The sequence below is a fragment of the Plectropomus leopardus genome, chromosome 19 (assembly GCF_008729295.1).
Source record: "Plectropomus leopardus isolate mb chromosome 19, YSFRI_Pleo_2.0, whole genome shotgun sequence".
Classification (NCBI taxonomy): Eukaryota; Metazoa; Chordata; class Actinopteri; order Perciformes; family Serranidae; genus Plectropomus; species Plectropomus leopardus.
In genome coordinates, this window is record NC_056481.1 from 3,565,819 (window position 1) to 3,584,259 (window position 18,441).

Below are 18,441 nucleotides of genomic sequence, written 5' to 3' on the forward strand. Positions count from 1 at the left end.
AATATCAAGATACAATAAATAATAAAAACAAATTTAAAATCAAATATAAATGACTACTTTTTTCAACTAAAAAATGAGAAAAAATGAAAACAAAAATGAAATAAAATGTATACTAAATGAAAGAATACAGTGATACAATATTTTAATAAACTTGAAAACGAAAATATAAAAATATTTTGGTTTATGAAAATAACCCAAACATCTAAAGTTTCTTTATTTTATATTTGTATTTGTATTTGTATTATTTTTTATTTATTTTCCTATGTTTTTTTACTCTTTAGCTTTTATGATTTATTCCGCTGCAGTTCCCACACTGACTTGCGTTATCCGCCAAGACTCTAGGGGGCGGTGTAGCGGTGCGTGTTGACGTCACCGAGGAGGGAGAACTTCACTTCCGTGTAATCAAAATGGAAACAGTGCTAAAGTAGCTTTAAAATAGCATCAATCTTGTTATTTTTCCGGACTTTTGTGCATTTTCCAGCACTTTTTGAGTTCACTTTAATAGCAGGCTGCTCGTGTGAAAGCTAACGTTGTCGAAGAAGTTCGTATTTAGGGGAAAATTTCCAACTAAAGTGACCAAAACAAGAAATATCCTCGAAGCTAACATTAGCTCAGTTTAACCTAAGCTAAACACAACCTTAAAATCAGCTTGCCTTACACTTTTCTGCGATAAAATCGGTCAAATTATTCATTATCTATTTAAAGTTTGGACCGGACGACAGCAGGATGCATCGGAGAGGAGTCGGTGCGGGAGCTATCGCCAAAAAGAAGCTCGCAGAGGTAAAGTTACACTTTTTTATAAACATTTGAGTTTAAGGTTAGCTATTTTATTTAGAAACGCACTGTAATGTCTATAATGTGTTCTTTTTGTTTTATTTAGGCCAAATATAAAGAAAGAGGAACTGTTCTTGCAGAGGACCAAATTGTCCAGGTGAGTTCTTGTGTCAATATAATTCCTTTATTTAAATAGATTTTTAAAAAAAAAGCAACGACAACTTTTATTTTTTTATATATAAATAAATAATAATATATTTTTGTATATATAAAGATATTTACACTGGTGCAAAGTGCATTTGATCAGTAATATACTAAAGTGTAATTTTGAGGTACTTATACTTGAGTATTTACATTTTATGCTACTTTTTTTTTTTTTTACTTCTGCCCCACTGTAACTCAGATATTGTGCTGGTTACCTCACTATATTTATCTGACATCATCAGTTACTATGCCGATTAATGATATTAAAATAAATGTAAAGAATATCATGGATTATGGTGTTATAGTACGGATTAAACTACCCTTTTACCAGGTGCAACATTAAAGTGACACTGAAACAAGAAGATTAATGCTTCAATTATTATCATCCAATAACAATAACTGTATTGTTCTAAAATGGGGCATTCTGCATAATCAGTAATATGTTTTCTCATTAAAATTTTATGTCACTTTTTTTTACACTTAAAATGTCACCTATGCTCATCAAATCAAATGTCATATATATGTGTATATATACCAAAAAAAGATACATAAAAATCTTTAAAATATACTAAATAGAAATACATAAATAATACAAAAAATAATAATAACAATAAAACATGCAAAATAAATGCTCATCTGTCCACTTCGCAACATATTTCTCAGATTTGTTCATACGATGGAACTATTCGTACTCTCTCTTGATGGTAGTACCTTTGTGCTTTTATGTAAATAACATTTAGATTGCAGGACTTTTACTTGTAACAGGATATTTCAACAATTTAATATTGTTACTTTTACTGAAGTTAAAGGTTTGAGAACTTGGACATGTTGCCTTCATGCTCATTTGTAAATCTTAAATGAAGTTAATATTGTTTATGCACTACTGGTATTTAACATATCAAACTAGACATTTTAATTACTGCAGTAAGAGGGATGCGAGCAGTTAAACATTGCTTGTTGACACCAGTAATTCCAGTCAGTTAAACTTATTCTTTATTTTTTTATTATGTTATGCAGTTGTCTTAATTTAGTGAAAAATGTTGTCGTAATAATCCGGCACAAATATTTATTTTCCCAAGAAATATTTTTTGCTCTTAATTTTGTGAGTTGTTGTCATGTTGACTCAGAGAAAAGTGCCGCACATTTCAGTGGTATTTAAAACCAGAATACATATTTTCTATACATTCGCTGCGTTCAGTTACAAATCTATATTTGCCGTATACTGTATATACATTTTGTATGCAGATTTTTCCTCAGCTGTTATTGTTTTTCTGCCAGATGTCGAAGCAGTTGGAGACCTTCAAGTCCAACCTGGAGGAGTTTGCCAGCAAACATAAACAAGAAATCCGAAAGAATCCTCAGTTCAGGGTTCAGTTTCAGGAGATGTGCGCCACCATCGGAGTCGACCCACTCGCCTGTAAGAAACATTTGGAATATAAACTGGAAAAAAAATAAATTAAAAGAAACAGCCTGGGAGAAATGTGTTTTAATCATATGTTTTAAATTTGAAAATCTCTTCACGTTGCATTCAATATAAGATAAATATTGGGACATACATTCATGAATATTTAGGAATGCCCTAAAATCTCAAAATTCTGCAGTAATATTCCTCAGAGCAACAAATTTGAACTAAAAATAACCAAAGATTCAGGCCTCTTTGTGCTTAGACTGTCATCTAACACACTGTCCCTGAGTAAATCTGGCTTCAAACTGTGCAACAAACTCCTTCTGCTGGCTACGAGATTTATGTCAACGCAGTGGATAATTGACAAACTTCCCTCAGTCACGCAAGCAGTAGAAAGACTAACGGCAGGAGTGAAGAGGGATGAAGATCGTTTTTGAGAAAAGTTGGTCACATTTCTTAATGTACCTGCCTCTTTGAGTAAAGATTGGATTTTTCCCTTTATTTTCTCTTTGTTGTCATTATTTTATTTCATTTTATTTTATTATTTGTCTGTTAGTTAGAATGTGGAGAGAGATTTAATTTTTATTCTTTTTTATTTCACAGCTGGAAAAGGTTTTTGGTCTGAGATGCTCGGCGTCGGTGACTTCTATTATGAGCTCGGTGTACAGATTATCGAAGTGTGTCTGGCCCTGAAACACAGAAATGGAGGTTTGTCATTTCTCTGGAAATCACGATAATCAACATGTTTGTCGGGTAACGAGTCGACAAAAATGTCTTTGATCAGAGGCAACTGAGTCCGTCTCGATCTGAACTTCATATATTCTGCATGATAATTCAGTAACACCTGCATGATAAATAATCGTTTTTGGCTTTTAAATGTTGATGTTGATGGTCTTTCAGGGCTCATTACTTTGGATGAACTCCATCAGAGAGTGCTGAAGGGAAGAGGTAAATACGCTCAGGATGTGAGCCAGTAAGTGTCACTAATTTCAATATTTCGTGTATCAGAGAACATAATATTTGGATCATTTCGTGCCCATGTGTCAGTCCTTAGTTATGTGATTTATTGAAGTCGTTAAAAACGTGCTTCCCAGAGACGACTTGATGAGAGCCATAAAGAAACTGAAGGTGATGGGTAACGGTTTCGGGATGATTCCTGTCGGCGGTTCTTACCTGGTGCAGTCGGTCCCAGCAGAGCTCAACATGGACCACACTGTCGTCCTGCAGCTGGCTGAGGTAACACGCAACTAAATTATCCCGAAAAAGAGCTCCCACTGTTGTTTTTTCACTGACATTTTCTGTTCCTGGAGGTCTTTTCAGTACAAACCCCTTTTTCAGACATTCACTAGAAATGTAAAATGGCCAACACATATGCACTCACTGTTTCAGGGTTAAAATTAGATTTAACTCACAACAAGTTTTAAGGTTTACCACTTGATGTCGCTGTGTGCCAACTTACTGCTGCTGTCCTCCACCTGTTGTGCCACCATGGTGAGGAGGAGAGGAGGCTCTTCCCCATGTAGAAACACATATGCACCGAACCTGAGAGGTGACATGGATGTGTGTTTTTTATTTGTTATTTTTTAAAATGCTCTGAAATTACTAAATCAAGCCCACAAGATTTATTCGTATTTTTCTTGCGCATTTTAAAAGACAGAAACAGCCTTTAAGTTACAAGATAGAAGCTGCAATCACTGTCATTTTATGTGATGTATTGGTCTTTTAAATGAATATAAACTGGTAAAAAGCACTGGAGTGGTTACAGTCCATCAATTGCAACTCTTAAGAATAAAATCATTATTATAAGTCATTTTGAAGCCAAAACAGCCTTCAGTTACAACATAGGAGTGGTAATCACTTTTTGGCAGGTTGAAAAAGTGCATTTTATGTGTAGAATTGGCTCTTTAAAGACATTTAAACAGGTAAACGGGACTGTATGGGCTATAATCTTTCAAATATGATCAATATGAATTAAATTAAGTCATTCTGAGGCAGGAACAGCCTTTCAGTGACAACATAGGAACGTCAATCACTTGAAAAAGGGTTCAGAAAGTGCATTTTATGTGTAAAATTGGCTCTTTAAAGACATTGAAACAGGTTAAAGGGACTGCGTGGGCTATAATCTGTCAAATATGCTTAATATGAATGAAATCAAGTCATTCTGAGGCAGAAACAGCCTTTCAGTTACAACATAGGAGCGGAAATCACTTTTTGTCAGGTTGAAAAAATGCATTTTATGTGTTGTATTATTAATTCGTGCACAGGCTTTAAAAAAACCAAAAACATATCCACTTCACCTCCTGGGCTCTGTACATATGTATATAAATATCAGTGTTTCCCCCTCCCTCTTATCACCAGGTACCAAAAGTCATTATTTTAACAGAGAGACGTAGACAGAAATGTTTACATGTTTTATTTCTGAAAAGGGAGTTTAATCCTAAAAAAGAGATCATGGCTGTCGTGCAGAGTGAAATCTGTTTGTGTTTTTTTTGTTTATTTGTAGAAAAAGGGCTTCGTCACAGTGAGCGAGATCAAGGACAGCCTGAAGTGGGAGAAGGAGCGGGCTTGTCACGTCCTGGTGAGTGAACAGAAAGCAGCTCGTTTCAGGTCACTGTTTGTGACAGTTTGACTCTTAGACAGTTTCTCTGCAGCTCTAAAACATCTTCAAAAAAACATTCAATGATTACAAGTCTCCAATTTCGGTTATAAAAGTCTAAAATAATTTCTCTTGTTTGGAGACGTTTCACATCTAGAAAGTTCAATAAAAAGTGACCTCAGTTAGCTACAGTAATTATTAAGGTCTTTTTGTAATAATGGGCAAGTTACACTTTTAAAAACATTAATGAATTTATCATTAAAATTGGTCAATCCCTCAATCAAATCTCTGCTGCTTATCCTGGGTCAGGATAAGCAGCAGCATTTAATTTATTATATCAACAGGGACCATTTAGGGTCGATAACTGAATAATAGTTTTAAATGTTTTTCAAGCAAAAATGCCCAAATTCTCTGTTTTCAGCTCCTTAATTGAGTAAATTTGCTGTTTTTTTTGTCATGTACGACTGCAAATCAAATATTTTGACTTTTGATGGCATCACTTTGAGCTCTGACAATTTATGAATGGCATTTTCACTGTTTTTTTTAGGGCTGCAAACAACAGTTATTCTCTTATTTTGAAATAGTGTGGCCATTAACTTTTTAGTTACTTGTTTTGTAAGCATGCACTGTGAAATTTTCCGGAGCCCAACGTGACTTCTTCAATTTCTCCCAAAATCCAAAGTTTGTTTGATTAAGAAAAGTATGAAATTCTCACATTTAAAGAGCAAAAACCAGCAAATGTTGGTCCAAAATGATTATTCCATTACCAAAATAGTTGCCAATTTATTTTTTGTTGATCAGTCAACTGTTATTTACAGTTGGTTTTTTTTTTTAAATAATGTGGCCGTGTGTAATTTCCCAGAGCTTAATTTTTTTTAATCTGACCAACAGTCCCAAAATTCAAAGATAGTCAGTTTATGTATGATAAAGAGAAGCTTTGATGCTTGGAAAAAATGAAATAATAATAATAAATAATTCAAAGCCATTTTGTCCTATTCCATTATACTTTTACACTTACATTAGACGGCAGAGAAAAGGTATTTAATTGTGTTCTGTGTGGTATCGATCGGGTTGGTGAACTCGGCAGAATCACCGTTGACCTTTGCTCTTATTTCCAGGATCACCTGCTGAAGGAGGGCTTGGCCTGGTTGGACTCTCAGGCAGCTGGCGAGGCTCAGTACTGGCTGCCCGCTCTCTTCTCTGAGCTCACCTCCCGTGACGTCACGCCAGAGGAGGCCAATCAGATGACGCCTTAGGACCTCCAGCTGGCGACAGCATTAGAGACATGTTGGTAAACAAAATGTGCCAAAAAAGGTTTGGAGGGCTCATGTGACGGCGTTGGCTGGGCAAACTCCCTCTGAGATCATTTTGTGGACACGAGGAGGGACAACCGTCCTCAGCGGCTTCTGTGCAGCGAGTGCACGCGCGTTATCGACACCACGCTGCGTATGAGCGTCGTGTTGCAGGTGTCACGGTTTATGGATGGTTATGGGTCGACGTACACAAGAACTGATAAAATGTTCATGTATAAATAATAACTTTTAAAAGAATCCATCAGCATTGAGATTTTTATTATATCAGCAGGAGCATTTAAATGCACGTACATTCATTTGATTTCATCATTTACATAAATTGTCACGTCGCTCGTCCACATTTTATTCCTTCACACACACTTTAAAATCAGCGGAAATTAAGAGTTAAATAAACACTTACAGCAGATCATCAACTTCATCTGAATGAAAAATTACACTGTGGATATAGAATTGTAGTTAGTACATTCAATTTTAAATGTAATGTGCAAAATATTTTAAATTCATCTACTTAAAGGAGCATTATTTGGTTTAAGCATGTTTTAGACTTTTTACTACAAATCACACGTTCCTCCCTGCTGTTTATGTTCCAAAGCATACGGCAAGTTTTTATTTTTACATAATTGTCAGTAATTTTAGTGCATATGAAAATCAGTCGTCAGTTTCTTTTTTTTTAGTTTTCTGATGACAGTTAGTACTTTTACAGTATTGATTGAAAGGAATCCAAATTAGATGATACCAATAGCTGATATCGAATGTCGGGTTGCATTCATGATCTTATTTCTTTTTTTGGTGATAATTCCTGATTTAAAAATCTGCACATCGAGATGACTAAAGAAGAAAGAAACAGAGTCCGCAGACTAGACTGTTCTGCCATAAATATTTATTTAATATGCCAAATGTATCTTTCAACATGAAACACGGCCTTTTTCAAATCTGAAAGTTAGATGATCGACTGCAAATGCTGACGTTTCTTCAGTGAAATACATAGAAAACAATGAACATATTATCATTATCTTGTTCATTTGTCAAGTATATATGTGTTCTCTTCTGATCTGTGTGACATAAATGCAAGAGAATTTCAGTAAATTTCACCATTTATTCTGAGATTTTCCCACAAAACAACAAGAAAAAACGATTCATGGTATCCTACTTTCTATGTTTTTGAAACATTTATTTATATTAGGGCCTCATTTTTATATTACTGCATTCCATGAATTTTAAAAAATTTAAGGAGCTGCAGAAACTCTGATAAAAAGGACAAATTAATATTTGAATTCAACAGCAAACTTTATTGTTTAGAATATGTCTGCTGGTTTACAACAGGCAACATTTAATATTTTTGTACTTCAATACAGAAACACTGAATGTACAAAAAGTATTCAAACGATGCTCAGTTGCGTGATTGTTGACTTTTAAATAATGCATTAACGTGTAGTGATGAGAAACTGTTTGACCAAAATAAACAAGAACACGATGTTCACTGCGATGGGTTAAATTACTTAGCCGGCTTTACGTCTCTGCCAGCTGATTCTTTCTGCATGATGGACACTAACAGCTGGAAAAAAAAGGCTAAAACTCTTGCGTATGCTTTGGAAAATAGTCAACAGGAAGATAAATTTGCAGTGAAAATGTGCAAAAGTATCGGTATGGTCCTTTTACATATGACCACCCGACTTATAAGACTGTTTTTTTTTTTGTTTTTTGTTTCTGCAGGCGTATAATAATAAAGCGCTCTCACACGTCGTGTCCGTAGACGTGATCCTCGAACGCGGACTGCTCCATGTTGTCGCAGATCATCGGGCAGAAGGGACACAGTCGGTGACTCTGCTCGTGCTGCGCCAGCTCCTCCGGGGTTATGTAGGGGAAACTCTCCTGGCAGTGACGGCACACCAGACACTGCCAGAAGACAGAAATAGAGATCAGAGGAGGTAACAGAATAGGGGGCGGATTATGCTTTAAGTCCTCCTTCGAAAATAAACGGTAAACAGCCGCGTCACCGGGGCTCATGAGGGTATCATGAGTGGAGGAGGGAGGTTTTGGAGTTGAGAGTTTTCTCGAGTTCAGCTTCTTTAAGCTTGATTTGTTTATTTCAGTTCTAGGTTGTGTTAAAATAATAATAATAACTTAATTTATATAGCACCTTTAAAAACAGTTGTTTACAAAATGTCAACAAGATTACAGCACTAAAAGGAATAAAAGTGATACGGCCGGCAGATCTCAAACGGCAGTTAAAGAACTGAATTAATTTGAGAAAATTGAAGAATAAAAGCAGTAAAAGGCAATAAAAATATAAGAAGTAGTGTAAGAAGACGACAACACATCAGAGGGAATAAAAGAAAGATAAGTAGATACAAAGAGATAAATAGTAAATAAATGAGCAAGTAAATAAAAAAGTTAAGAACAGGAACTTTAGAAGGATAAGGAGTGGATAAAAAGAGAGTAAATGACAAAATAAATGAACAGATTGAAAGAGATTAAAGATGGATAAATAAATAGTGATTCAATCACATAAAAGCACGTCTGTAAAAGTGAGTTTTAAGCGGTCATTTAAAAGATGTCACTGATTCTGCAGCCTTGTCTCCTCAGGCAGATCGTTCCAGTTCTGCTACAAGTTTCCATTTTCTACTATTTTTAAATGTTTTCATTGTGTAAAAGAAATATGGAAAGGATTTCTTAGCAAACGCTTTGATTGGAAAGATTAGAAAAGAAAATCATACATGCATGAGCAGCTGTGGCTCACTGACAGCATGTTTGGAGTGACAGTTTTTGACTCACCTCCTCTTCTCGTTCTGGAACTCCCCCTGCAAGGAAAGCACAATCAGTTAACGTCACGTTAATCAAAACAATTCATATTTTTTATCTAGGACTGTAGCTAATGTTTGTTTTTATTATTAGTGACTCCTGATTATGAAAAAAATAAGAAATTTGTTGGGAGGGTCAAGAAGCCAGAGAGATCAAAAATTAAACAAAAAAAGAAAAAAAAAAACCAAACTACGCTAACAAAATTTAGAAAAATAAATAATAAGAAAAATTCAAGAAATAGATGCAAAAAATTGGGGAAAAAACACAATACAAATGTTTAAATTAAGCAAAACATTTTTTTCTAGGATTGTAGCTAATGTTAATTATTAGTGACTCCTAATGAAAAAAATAAGAACTTTGAAAGGAGAAGTCAAGAAGCCAGAAAAAACAAACATTAAACAGAAAAAAACCAAAAAAAACTAAGCTAACGTAATTTAGAAAAATAAAGAATAAATAAATAACTACAAGCAAACAAAACCTAACCAATCAGTAGTCAACAACACAACAAAAACGTTTGCTGTGTGAATCCAACAATTGAAAAATGCAGACACTTCATCCCAATAATTATATAAAAAAACAAAAAAACAAAGCAGTCCTACACGCTGTTTTGGGTCTAATTCACAAAACATGCTGAAGCTTCTGTTGTATAAACAGTGAGACAAAATATTTGGCGGTTGCTGCTTTTATGTCGTCTCTCACAGTTTATATCGTCATACGATTACGTGATTTAACCGAGTCATTGTTTCTGGAAAAGACATCTTCCATCAAAGTATATTCCCTGAAGCTCTGCAATCAAAAATCCATTCGACTCCATCGTCTCACATATGTGAAAATCTCAGGTAAGAAAATATTTACACCACTAAAGGGAAGAGGGAAAATGTTTTGGGTTTTATTTTGTAATTTTGAGTGAACCAGCCCTTATGCTGCACGAAAATCATACTGAGAATGATCTTTTTTTTGCTTGCTTTTAAAACAGCAAAAAGTCCAAAGTGGGACTTTAAATTTGATTTAAAATATCTTTCACATAACAGAGATGATGTCTTAATGTCTCGATGTCTAAACCCTTTGAAGCCTGAGCAAATTTGCTTGATTTCGTCCAAAAAACATGGAGAGAAGGCAACTTAACAACTGATCCAAAAATCATAAAGGATGTACTAAAAAGTTAAACAAAAATCACAGGAATATGAGTGAAATCCCCACCAAAATAGAAAAGTAAAAGAATGAAAAAAAAGTGCTAAAATTAAATAATTATATATTTTACTGTACTTACTTGACATATATAACAATCACAAATATTAATATGTCTATATATATTTCTCCAGTTCTTTGATAATTTCTTTAATGATTCTCCTACTGTTCTTTTTTATTTATTTTTTTTTATTTATTTTTTTTGTCACCTTTTACTGTTTTTTTTTTTTTTTGCTTATTTGCAGGACATTTTATGCCAAGCTACTGACTGCTTCTTTTTCCCATGTGTTCACAAAACAAAACAAAATTAAATAAATTTGCTCATGTTTCAGTTCAGGTTTAAATGCTTATGTCAGTCCAGGTGTTAAAGGGTTAATTGTGAACCTAATGGAAATGGACTTGAACCATGATGTTTTTTCTACCCCATTTTTCCCTTTTCCTTCTTCTTACTATTATTTATTAATGTATTTCTTTATTTTATTAATATACTTTTTTAATGTATCCTTGTGTGCTTTTTCTTATTTACCTGATAATTATTACCTTTGAGCACTTGAATTTGTGGTCATTTATTAATCACTAAAACAGGCTTTAAGTAAAGTTTTTGTAACTCTTTTTTTTGTAAATCTGGCTGCAAATGGGAAAAAAAAAATTAAAAGTAATTTCCGTGACTCACCTATGCTCTCATACAGGCTCTCGGCCTGTTCAGGTGCGTCCTGCTGTTGCTGGTTTTGGGTGGCAGCTGGTGACGTGCTCTCAGGCTGAATGTGCGGCGAATCGACGGGGGAAGCCGCTTGGAGTTCGTCGCAAATTCTGCGCAGCCCCTCGATATCTTTCGTGAGACTCTGACAGGATAAATGCCGTTTAATAAAGTGAATCTCCATGTGTGTTGATGAGTAAAGACGGCGTTTTGTGTAAACGTACCTCGACTTCTCTGGTGAGCTCTTCTCTCTCGTGTGTCATCAGCAGCATCATGCGGTCCTTCTCCTCGATGACGCCGTCTTTATCTGCGATCGCTTCATGCGCCTCTCTGAGCAGCAGCTGAAAAAGAATGAAACAAGCCACAGCTTTTAATAGGTGATTTAGCTTAAACCTTTTATTTTGTGTGTCCTTCACGTAATCTGACTGCTTTTACATTTTGCTGATATTCTCTCCGTCTTCCCCTTTTTGTAACTTCTGTGTTAAAAAGTGTTACATAATCAAAGCTGCTGAAAGAGAAAGATGGAAAACAAACTTTTCTTTTGTGGGCTGTACACTTTAATCTGATTTTACATTTTGTTTTCTGTCTCATCTTCTCTCCGTCTTCCCTTTTTCTCCTTTTTGTAACCTCTGTGTTGAAAACAAAGCTGCTTGGGTGTGCACAGGGGCGTTGTCGTGTTGAAACAGGAAAGAGCTTTTCCACAAACCGTTGGGATCTCACTGTACTCTATATAAAGCAGTACCACTGTGTGCTGCAGTGTTAAGATTTCCCTTCAAAGTAGCAAAAACTGCCCAGACATGTATTAAAGTTGTAACAATCGTAAATTTAAACCACATATCTAAAGTTCACCTCTAGTTTGCCACTTTTCCGCTCTGCCTCTTCACACGCAGAGATCACCCTCTCCAGCTGGTCTCTGGCCTGCTGCAGATGTCTTTCCAGGTATTCAGTCTGGTTCTTGGTGGTTTTGGCGTCCTCTCTCTCGGCCGCCAGCTTCGCCTGAGCTTCATGTAGCTGGCTGACAAGAGTCTGACACCTCACCTGAAGAGGACAGTAAGTTTTCAGCACCAAGGGAAGCTCATGTCAGTGTTGTTCCTATTTAAAATAATTTAACCCTCTTTTTTCCTTTACCTTTAGATCGTCATCTGGACAGTTCTGCACCGTCTCCTGCTGCGACAGCCGCCTACACAACTCCTGGTTCTCGCGCTTCACGTCGTCTACGTTGTGTGCGATGCTTTGCAGCTTCTGCAGCTCGGCAGAGAGCCTCTCCTTCTCCTTCTCACTGCTCTGAAGGTCAACCTGACGGAGGTAAAGCACACACAGGAACAAAACTTCTGATCTGGACCAAAACGCTCTTTACTGGACACAAAAGATCCTGTCAGTGCAAAAATGACAGTATTTTTTTATAAAGTTTATTTAAATATATACTAGGTCTGTTAATGCTCTCTATATTTTTTTTTTATAGTCGTTAAAACCCTTAAACAACCCAAACTAACAGCAAATGTATCTAAAAATGAGTATTGTGTGTGTGTATCAGAGCTTAATTAATCTAGATTTTTGTGTAAAACAGCTCCATGGTTGTCCAAAAGAATATTGCAAACACATCACTGATGTATTTTCTTCATTACCATGAACATACACGTTGTAGTTTATTTTTATTCAATGACACAAACACCATCCTGCTGGCAAAAGTACTCAATAGAGCATCAAACTTTGATTAATCCGCTGCTAAAAATATAGTCCCTAACACATGCACTATTTCCTCCTGTTTCATTGACATTTGGAAAAAAACTATGACACCCAAATGTTCTTATTTATGTGACAGTGAAGTTGAGTTTTCATAGATTTACCTGAAGAAGCTGTATGCTGTCTTTTGTTTTGAGCAGTTCCCTTTCTTGTTCTCTGAGTTTGGAATTTAGCCTGACAAAAAAAACAGCTGTTAGTGGCCAAAGAAATTTAACAGGTTTTAAAGGGTTAACCATGAAAACGGATCAAAACGTGTAGGCTTGACTCACTTGGCAATCTCCGAACTCTGAGCATCAACCTTCCCCTTCAGCTCCTCACGCTCCTCTTTGAGCAGGTTGGTTGATCTTCATCACAGCTCTGTCGTATTTCTGAAAAAATTCAACAAAAATGTAAAATACGAGATTCTGTCAGAGCCTTTCGGGTTAAAGAGGTGACTTTATCTTACTTCATTTTGTGCTGATTCTCCCTCTAATCTCAAGCTTTGACTCCGTTGTTTCTGCTCATGCTGCTGTAAATCCATCTGCTTTGTCTTTTGGGTCAACAGCTCCTCCTGGTAGTCACATCAAAGTTAGATTTCACAATTAAACTTTGGTCTAAAATTTAGATTTCACACTGGGACTGTAGACAAACCTTTAAGTTGTCCGTCTCTTTCTGCTGCTGCTGTAAAGTGCTCTTCAAGTTTTCATTTTGCTCCTTGATTTGATCCATTTCTTTGACCAGTTGACTCATTTCTTTCTCCTTCTGCTCATTCTGCCCCTGCAGAAATAAATCGCACCGTGTCAAATATCAAAGTTCAAATCCCAATTTAACGATTTTCTCTCTCATTGTGCAATGAGCAAATGTGATCACTCGCTTTCAGCAGACCTTCAAGCTGGCGGCTTCTTGCTGATTCTTCTGCAGGTCGTTTTTTAAGGTTTCGTTTTCCTCTTTCATCTGATTCAACTCTTTCTGCAGTTCGGCTTTCTCGCGTACGCTCTGTTCGACCTGCTCCTGGGTTCAAAAAAACACAACATAAAATAAATAGAAAGCTATTTACTTCTGCCGTCATACTGCTTCATTACATATAAACACTTGTATCTTTTCCCAAAGCTTTACAATCAATCAGAAACCCTGCTGCAAATTTAAAATACAAGCTGATTATTAAATATTTCCACAAGTCATTTATCGTCACAGCTGTTTAAAAACAGTCTCTTGCTTTCGCTCCGTATCTGTCCTTTGCACTGATACCTGTGTTGTAATAACGAGGAGGTCATCGTCCGGGCTGCTCTCCATGCTTTGCTCCACCGGGTTTTTGAAACAGAACGGCGTGCTGGCTCCTCGCACTTGACCCGTACTGTCAACGTAGCAGAACTGGTAAAACTCGATCTCATCTTTAGGCAGGTAGTACTCTGAGGGGACAGGAACGATTCAATTATTCTTCTGCAGGCTCATTGATGATCAACCATTTTATTTGATGTATAAAATGTGAGAGAATAGTGAAGAGGTCCAGTTACTATATCTTAAAAACACATTTTATGTATTAAAATTGAAAAAAAAATATTCAATTTGGGCCAAAGGTGTACATGGGAGATATGCCCATTCCCAAAATAAACATTAAGGGTCAAAAGATAAGCAAAAATAGAGTTCTGTTATACAACATTGTGTTTACTGTTTTTTTGGCACTCCTGTAATGTTTGCTGTGTTCACGTGAAACACTGCATGCAACTCTTTGGGGCCAAAAATTAAACTAACCGAGAGAGAAAATGAACAGTTCAGGGCCACACGGGGCTGTAACCTGCTATGACAGGTCATAAACAGACATTACTTAATTCTACGGGGTCACGAGCCAAAAAGTTTAGAAACCACTGATCTAGAAGACCTGAAACTGCTGGACATGGATCACCCAAAAAAAAGTGTGACTCTTAAGTTTGTATCGAGAATGTGACTGCAGCAGATATGATGTCAACAACGCCGAGCCAGAGGATTAAATGTCATAGAAGCTCATTAAAAACAGATTTAAGAGCTCGAGGGTTAAATTATGCTGAAACTGTTTTCACATTTCACACTCCGAGTGTTCGGAAACATCTGACGGTGAGCGGGCATTATAAACATGACGAAGCATTTCCAGCCTGCAGTAAAAGTAAAACTATTTCTTACCCTTAAAAACAACCTGCCCGGTTGCGTCCTGACCGACCACATCCACGCTCGGCTCCACCCACACAAAGGTGTGATAATCCTTTGTTGTGCTCCAACCGACCTGGACACGAAAAGTTGGTCAAAAGATTCCTAAAAGCATCACACTGACGGCGGTGGAAGAAGTAAATGATGCATTACATAAAGTACTAATACCACACTGTGAAAATATTCCACTGCAAGAAGTAGTCCTGCATTCAAAGCCTTAGTTAACCCTTTAAAACTTGTAATAAGTTCAATGTTCTTGTGCTGCTTTCACATGAATTTTACATGCATTTAAACCTTTGAGCCATGACAAAATTGTTTTTTGTTTTTTTTTTTTTACATGGGTAACAAGGTATTGGGCAACTTGGCAAAAAATGTTCCACAAATGAGAGAGACAGAGATGAAGAGAAAATATAAGAAGATAATAATGTAAGAAAAAAAAGGGAACAATGTCCAAAAACTATATTTAATAATAATAGTAATAATAATAATAATACATTTTATTTATAAAGTGCCTTTAAAGGAACTCAAAGCCTCTGTGTAAAAGTTATAAAGCAGCATAAACATAACACACAAATCCACAGCAATAATAATAATAAGAATCATAATAATAATTATTATTATTTTTGCTTTTGGCTTTTATTCTTTTTACTGTTTTAACTTTCAACTGTATGTTTTTATCTAGTTGACTTTCATTTTATTCTCATAACCAACTGTCCACACTATTTTTTTTTTTTTTAATTTAATTTTTAATTTGTAACCCTTTGAACCCTGAGCACACTGGTTTAAATTCTTTCTAAAAGGTGGCTAGAAAACTACCTAAATAGTTTTATACCTAATAGTTTTTAAAAAAAGAGGGTTAGATTATCAGAAAATTTGAGAAAAAGCCCAAAACATGGAAGATATCCAAAAAACTGCATTTAAAGTTATGACAATTTTATCGTCTTATTTTGTTTTTTTTGTTGTTGTTGTTTGTTTGTTTTTACAGAAAGAAAGAAAATAAATAGCCTGCATATCTTTAATTTTAATACTTTTTGGCTGATTTACCTATATGTTTTTATTTTTACCTTTTTTTCCCTTTGTGCTCATTTTCAGGTAATTTTCTTGAAACTTTTCAACTGTTTTTTTGTTGCTAATTTTGGGCCATGCCTTACAGGGAAAAAAAAACTACATATCTTCACATTTTGGGGTGTTTTTTCGTTGTTTTTTTGTTTGTTTGTTTTTTTATTTTTGCGTTTGTGCTTATTTCCAGGTTGTTTTTTTGGCCTCTTTTTTAAAGGTGCTAAAAATACATTATTAGCTATACATACTTGATTAAATGTGCATATTGCGTTCTCAGATATTAAAGCAGACGTAGTTTCCTCACCTTAAAGATGCCCACCCAGTCCCTTCGGTTTGGCTGGAAGGCAGCGGACAGGCTGTAGCAGCAGGTGATGGGGGTCGCAGGCGGGTATGAGTGCGGGGTGTCCGTGAACGCCACCTGGGAGAAGGTGCACGCTGCGGGGTCAGCAGCCTCTGCGGGGCTCGCCATGCTGAACTACATCCAGTAAACATATAAAGAGCGATGATGAAACATATGGTGACTGATGACAGCAGGTGTCAGTGCACAGAGAGCAGCGCCGGTGTGTTTACAAGCTTCCCTCTTCCCGTCGTTGTTTTGACGTACTTTAAATTCTAGTTTCAGTTGTTGCCAACTCCATTGCGCATTCACAAATTACCCAAAAACATTTTTTTAACCCCCTCCAACGCTGAAACGAATCAATGTTAAAACGCCTCCCTCCTGATGAATTTTAATGTCAACTTTTCAACGAGTGAGCTTAATTTAAACAGTAAAATAAAGAAACCGAAAGTAAATTAACCAAAAAAAAAGACCACACCCGAACGATTATGTAATGTTTACTTTGTTAAACAAAACAGTTTTAATATCAAAGGTTTTAACAAAACAACAATTTTGATGAAATGTCCAGAAAAATACAGAAAACTTACATGTTAGCCTTCACTTGTCACAGCAGCCAACAGCAACCAACATCAAGCGCGAGCGTCGCCTGTCAGGACTGTGCCGCGTTCACGTGCACCTCGGGCATTTGTACTGCCAGGCTCCCAAATAAGACACGACACTTTTGTAAACATTTTTGATTATTTATTTAATATTTTTCCAAATATCCAAACCATAGACTTAATACATCCATGGAACAAAAATACAAAATATACACCACCGAAGTGAATAATAATACAATTATTAAAAACAATAATATAAAAACAAAAAAGAACAAAAAAAAAGAAAGTTAGCTCAAGGAAGGACTAAAAAGTATCTTAATATAAACTATAAACAAAACATAAAAATAAAACTAATCAAAGACCAGCTAAGATACTCCCTGACATTAGCATGTACAAGATGACATACAAAAGTGTAATAATCTACAATAAAATAGCTTAAAAAGTGGGCATTTAACTTATTGCCTCCACAATCACAGCAGCGCTCAAATCGAAATGTTGCTAATTTGCCCGATTGTAATCAACGCATCAGGAGTTGCGTTGTGGGAACGTCTGTGGGGTGCATTGTGGGAAATGAAGGCCTATATGAAAACACATTCCTTAATCTCTTCTGCAGTGTGAGATAAAAACACAGGAGGGAGCCAAACTCTTTTCCGTCGTTGAACTAATCATGTTTATTAAACCTGCTTTTTAACGCTGAATGCGTTATAATAATAGTTATTTTATGAGCTTATAGCGATCATAATAAAGACGACTTTGTAGTCTATAATAAACACCTATTTATTTATTTTTTAAATTAATATTATATTTTTTTTATATTTTTAAATATAAAATAAAAAATAAAATAAAATTGAAATAAAACGTCAAGAACTTAAGTGCTCTGTAATTTGAACAATATACAAATAGTGCAAAGAAATAAACTCTGAATGTATGTGCATACAATGTAAATCAGACTGGTAATTTTAAAAGAAGAAACTGAATGTAAACAGGAATTTAGTAAATGTATGTATAATCAGAAGTATAAATGCCTATTTAAAGAGATATAAACAGCTGATGGAGTTATTTTATCTGAATGCTGCAGTAAAATGGCAAATATTATAATATGTGGGATGTTTTAGAGCATGCGTGATCAGCATGTTCATTTTAGAAATAACAATAATTAATTGTTTATAACAGACTGCATAACCCTCATAAAGTGCAAGTTTTTTCCCCACAGCTTTATTTAACGAAAATATGCACAAAATATATCAGGCAAACAAGAACACAAACTTACACGAGAGAGCACAGATAAATGACATTCTTCACAGAACATAATATAAATAAATAAATAATAAATTATATCAGTACATAGATAAAAAAAAAATCTAAAAAACAAGAGCAAGCAAACAAAATTAACAGCAAGGTGCACCTGTGGATCATCCTAGAGATGTATCTTTTCTCATCGGTGAGCCAACAACCAATCAGAGACGAGAACTCTCGCAGCCCCTCGCTTATGATTGGCTAGACGATAAAAGGGGACGTTCCATCTGAAAAGGCACCTCGCGTGTGTGCCTCGAGCTCGCTCATG

At 35.6% G+C, this 18,441-nt stretch overlaps 2 protein-coding genes across 2 annotated transcripts; one reads left to right on the top strand and one right to left on the bottom strand.

Moving 5' to 3' along the window:
- The first annotated feature begins 389 nt into the window (after positions 1–389).
- Positions 390–7,883, top strand: snf8 (SNF8 subunit of ESCRT-II). The gene is made up of 8 exons (XM_042507651.1): positions 390–780; positions 881–931; positions 2,257–2,395; positions 2,987–3,091; positions 3,284–3,356; positions 3,478–3,619; positions 4,887–4,961; positions 6,098–7,883. The coding sequence occupies exons 1-8, from the start codon at positions 727–729 to the stop codon at positions 6,233–6,235; spliced, it is 777 nt and encodes a 258-aa protein (XP_042363585.1). The 5' UTR covers positions 390–726; the 3' UTR covers positions 6,236–7,883.
- On the bottom strand, positions 6,534–16,924 carry calcoco2 (calcium binding and coiled-coil domain 2). Its single transcript, XM_042507650.1, is given in 16 exon segments — positions 6,534–8,188; positions 9,068–9,093; positions 10,956–11,124; positions 11,204–11,320; positions 11,829–12,017; positions 12,108–12,275; positions 12,827–12,896; positions 12,992–13,059; positions 13,061–13,090; positions 13,168–13,272; positions 13,353–13,478; positions 13,587–13,712; positions 13,950–14,110; positions 14,859–14,958; positions 16,246–16,416; positions 16,866–16,924. Coding segments are annotated over 15 exon segments (1,782 nt in total). The 5' UTR covers positions 16,411–16,416; positions 16,866–16,924; the 3' UTR covers positions 6,534–8,026.
- Between the last annotated feature and the right edge of the window lie 1,517 nt (positions 16,925–18,441).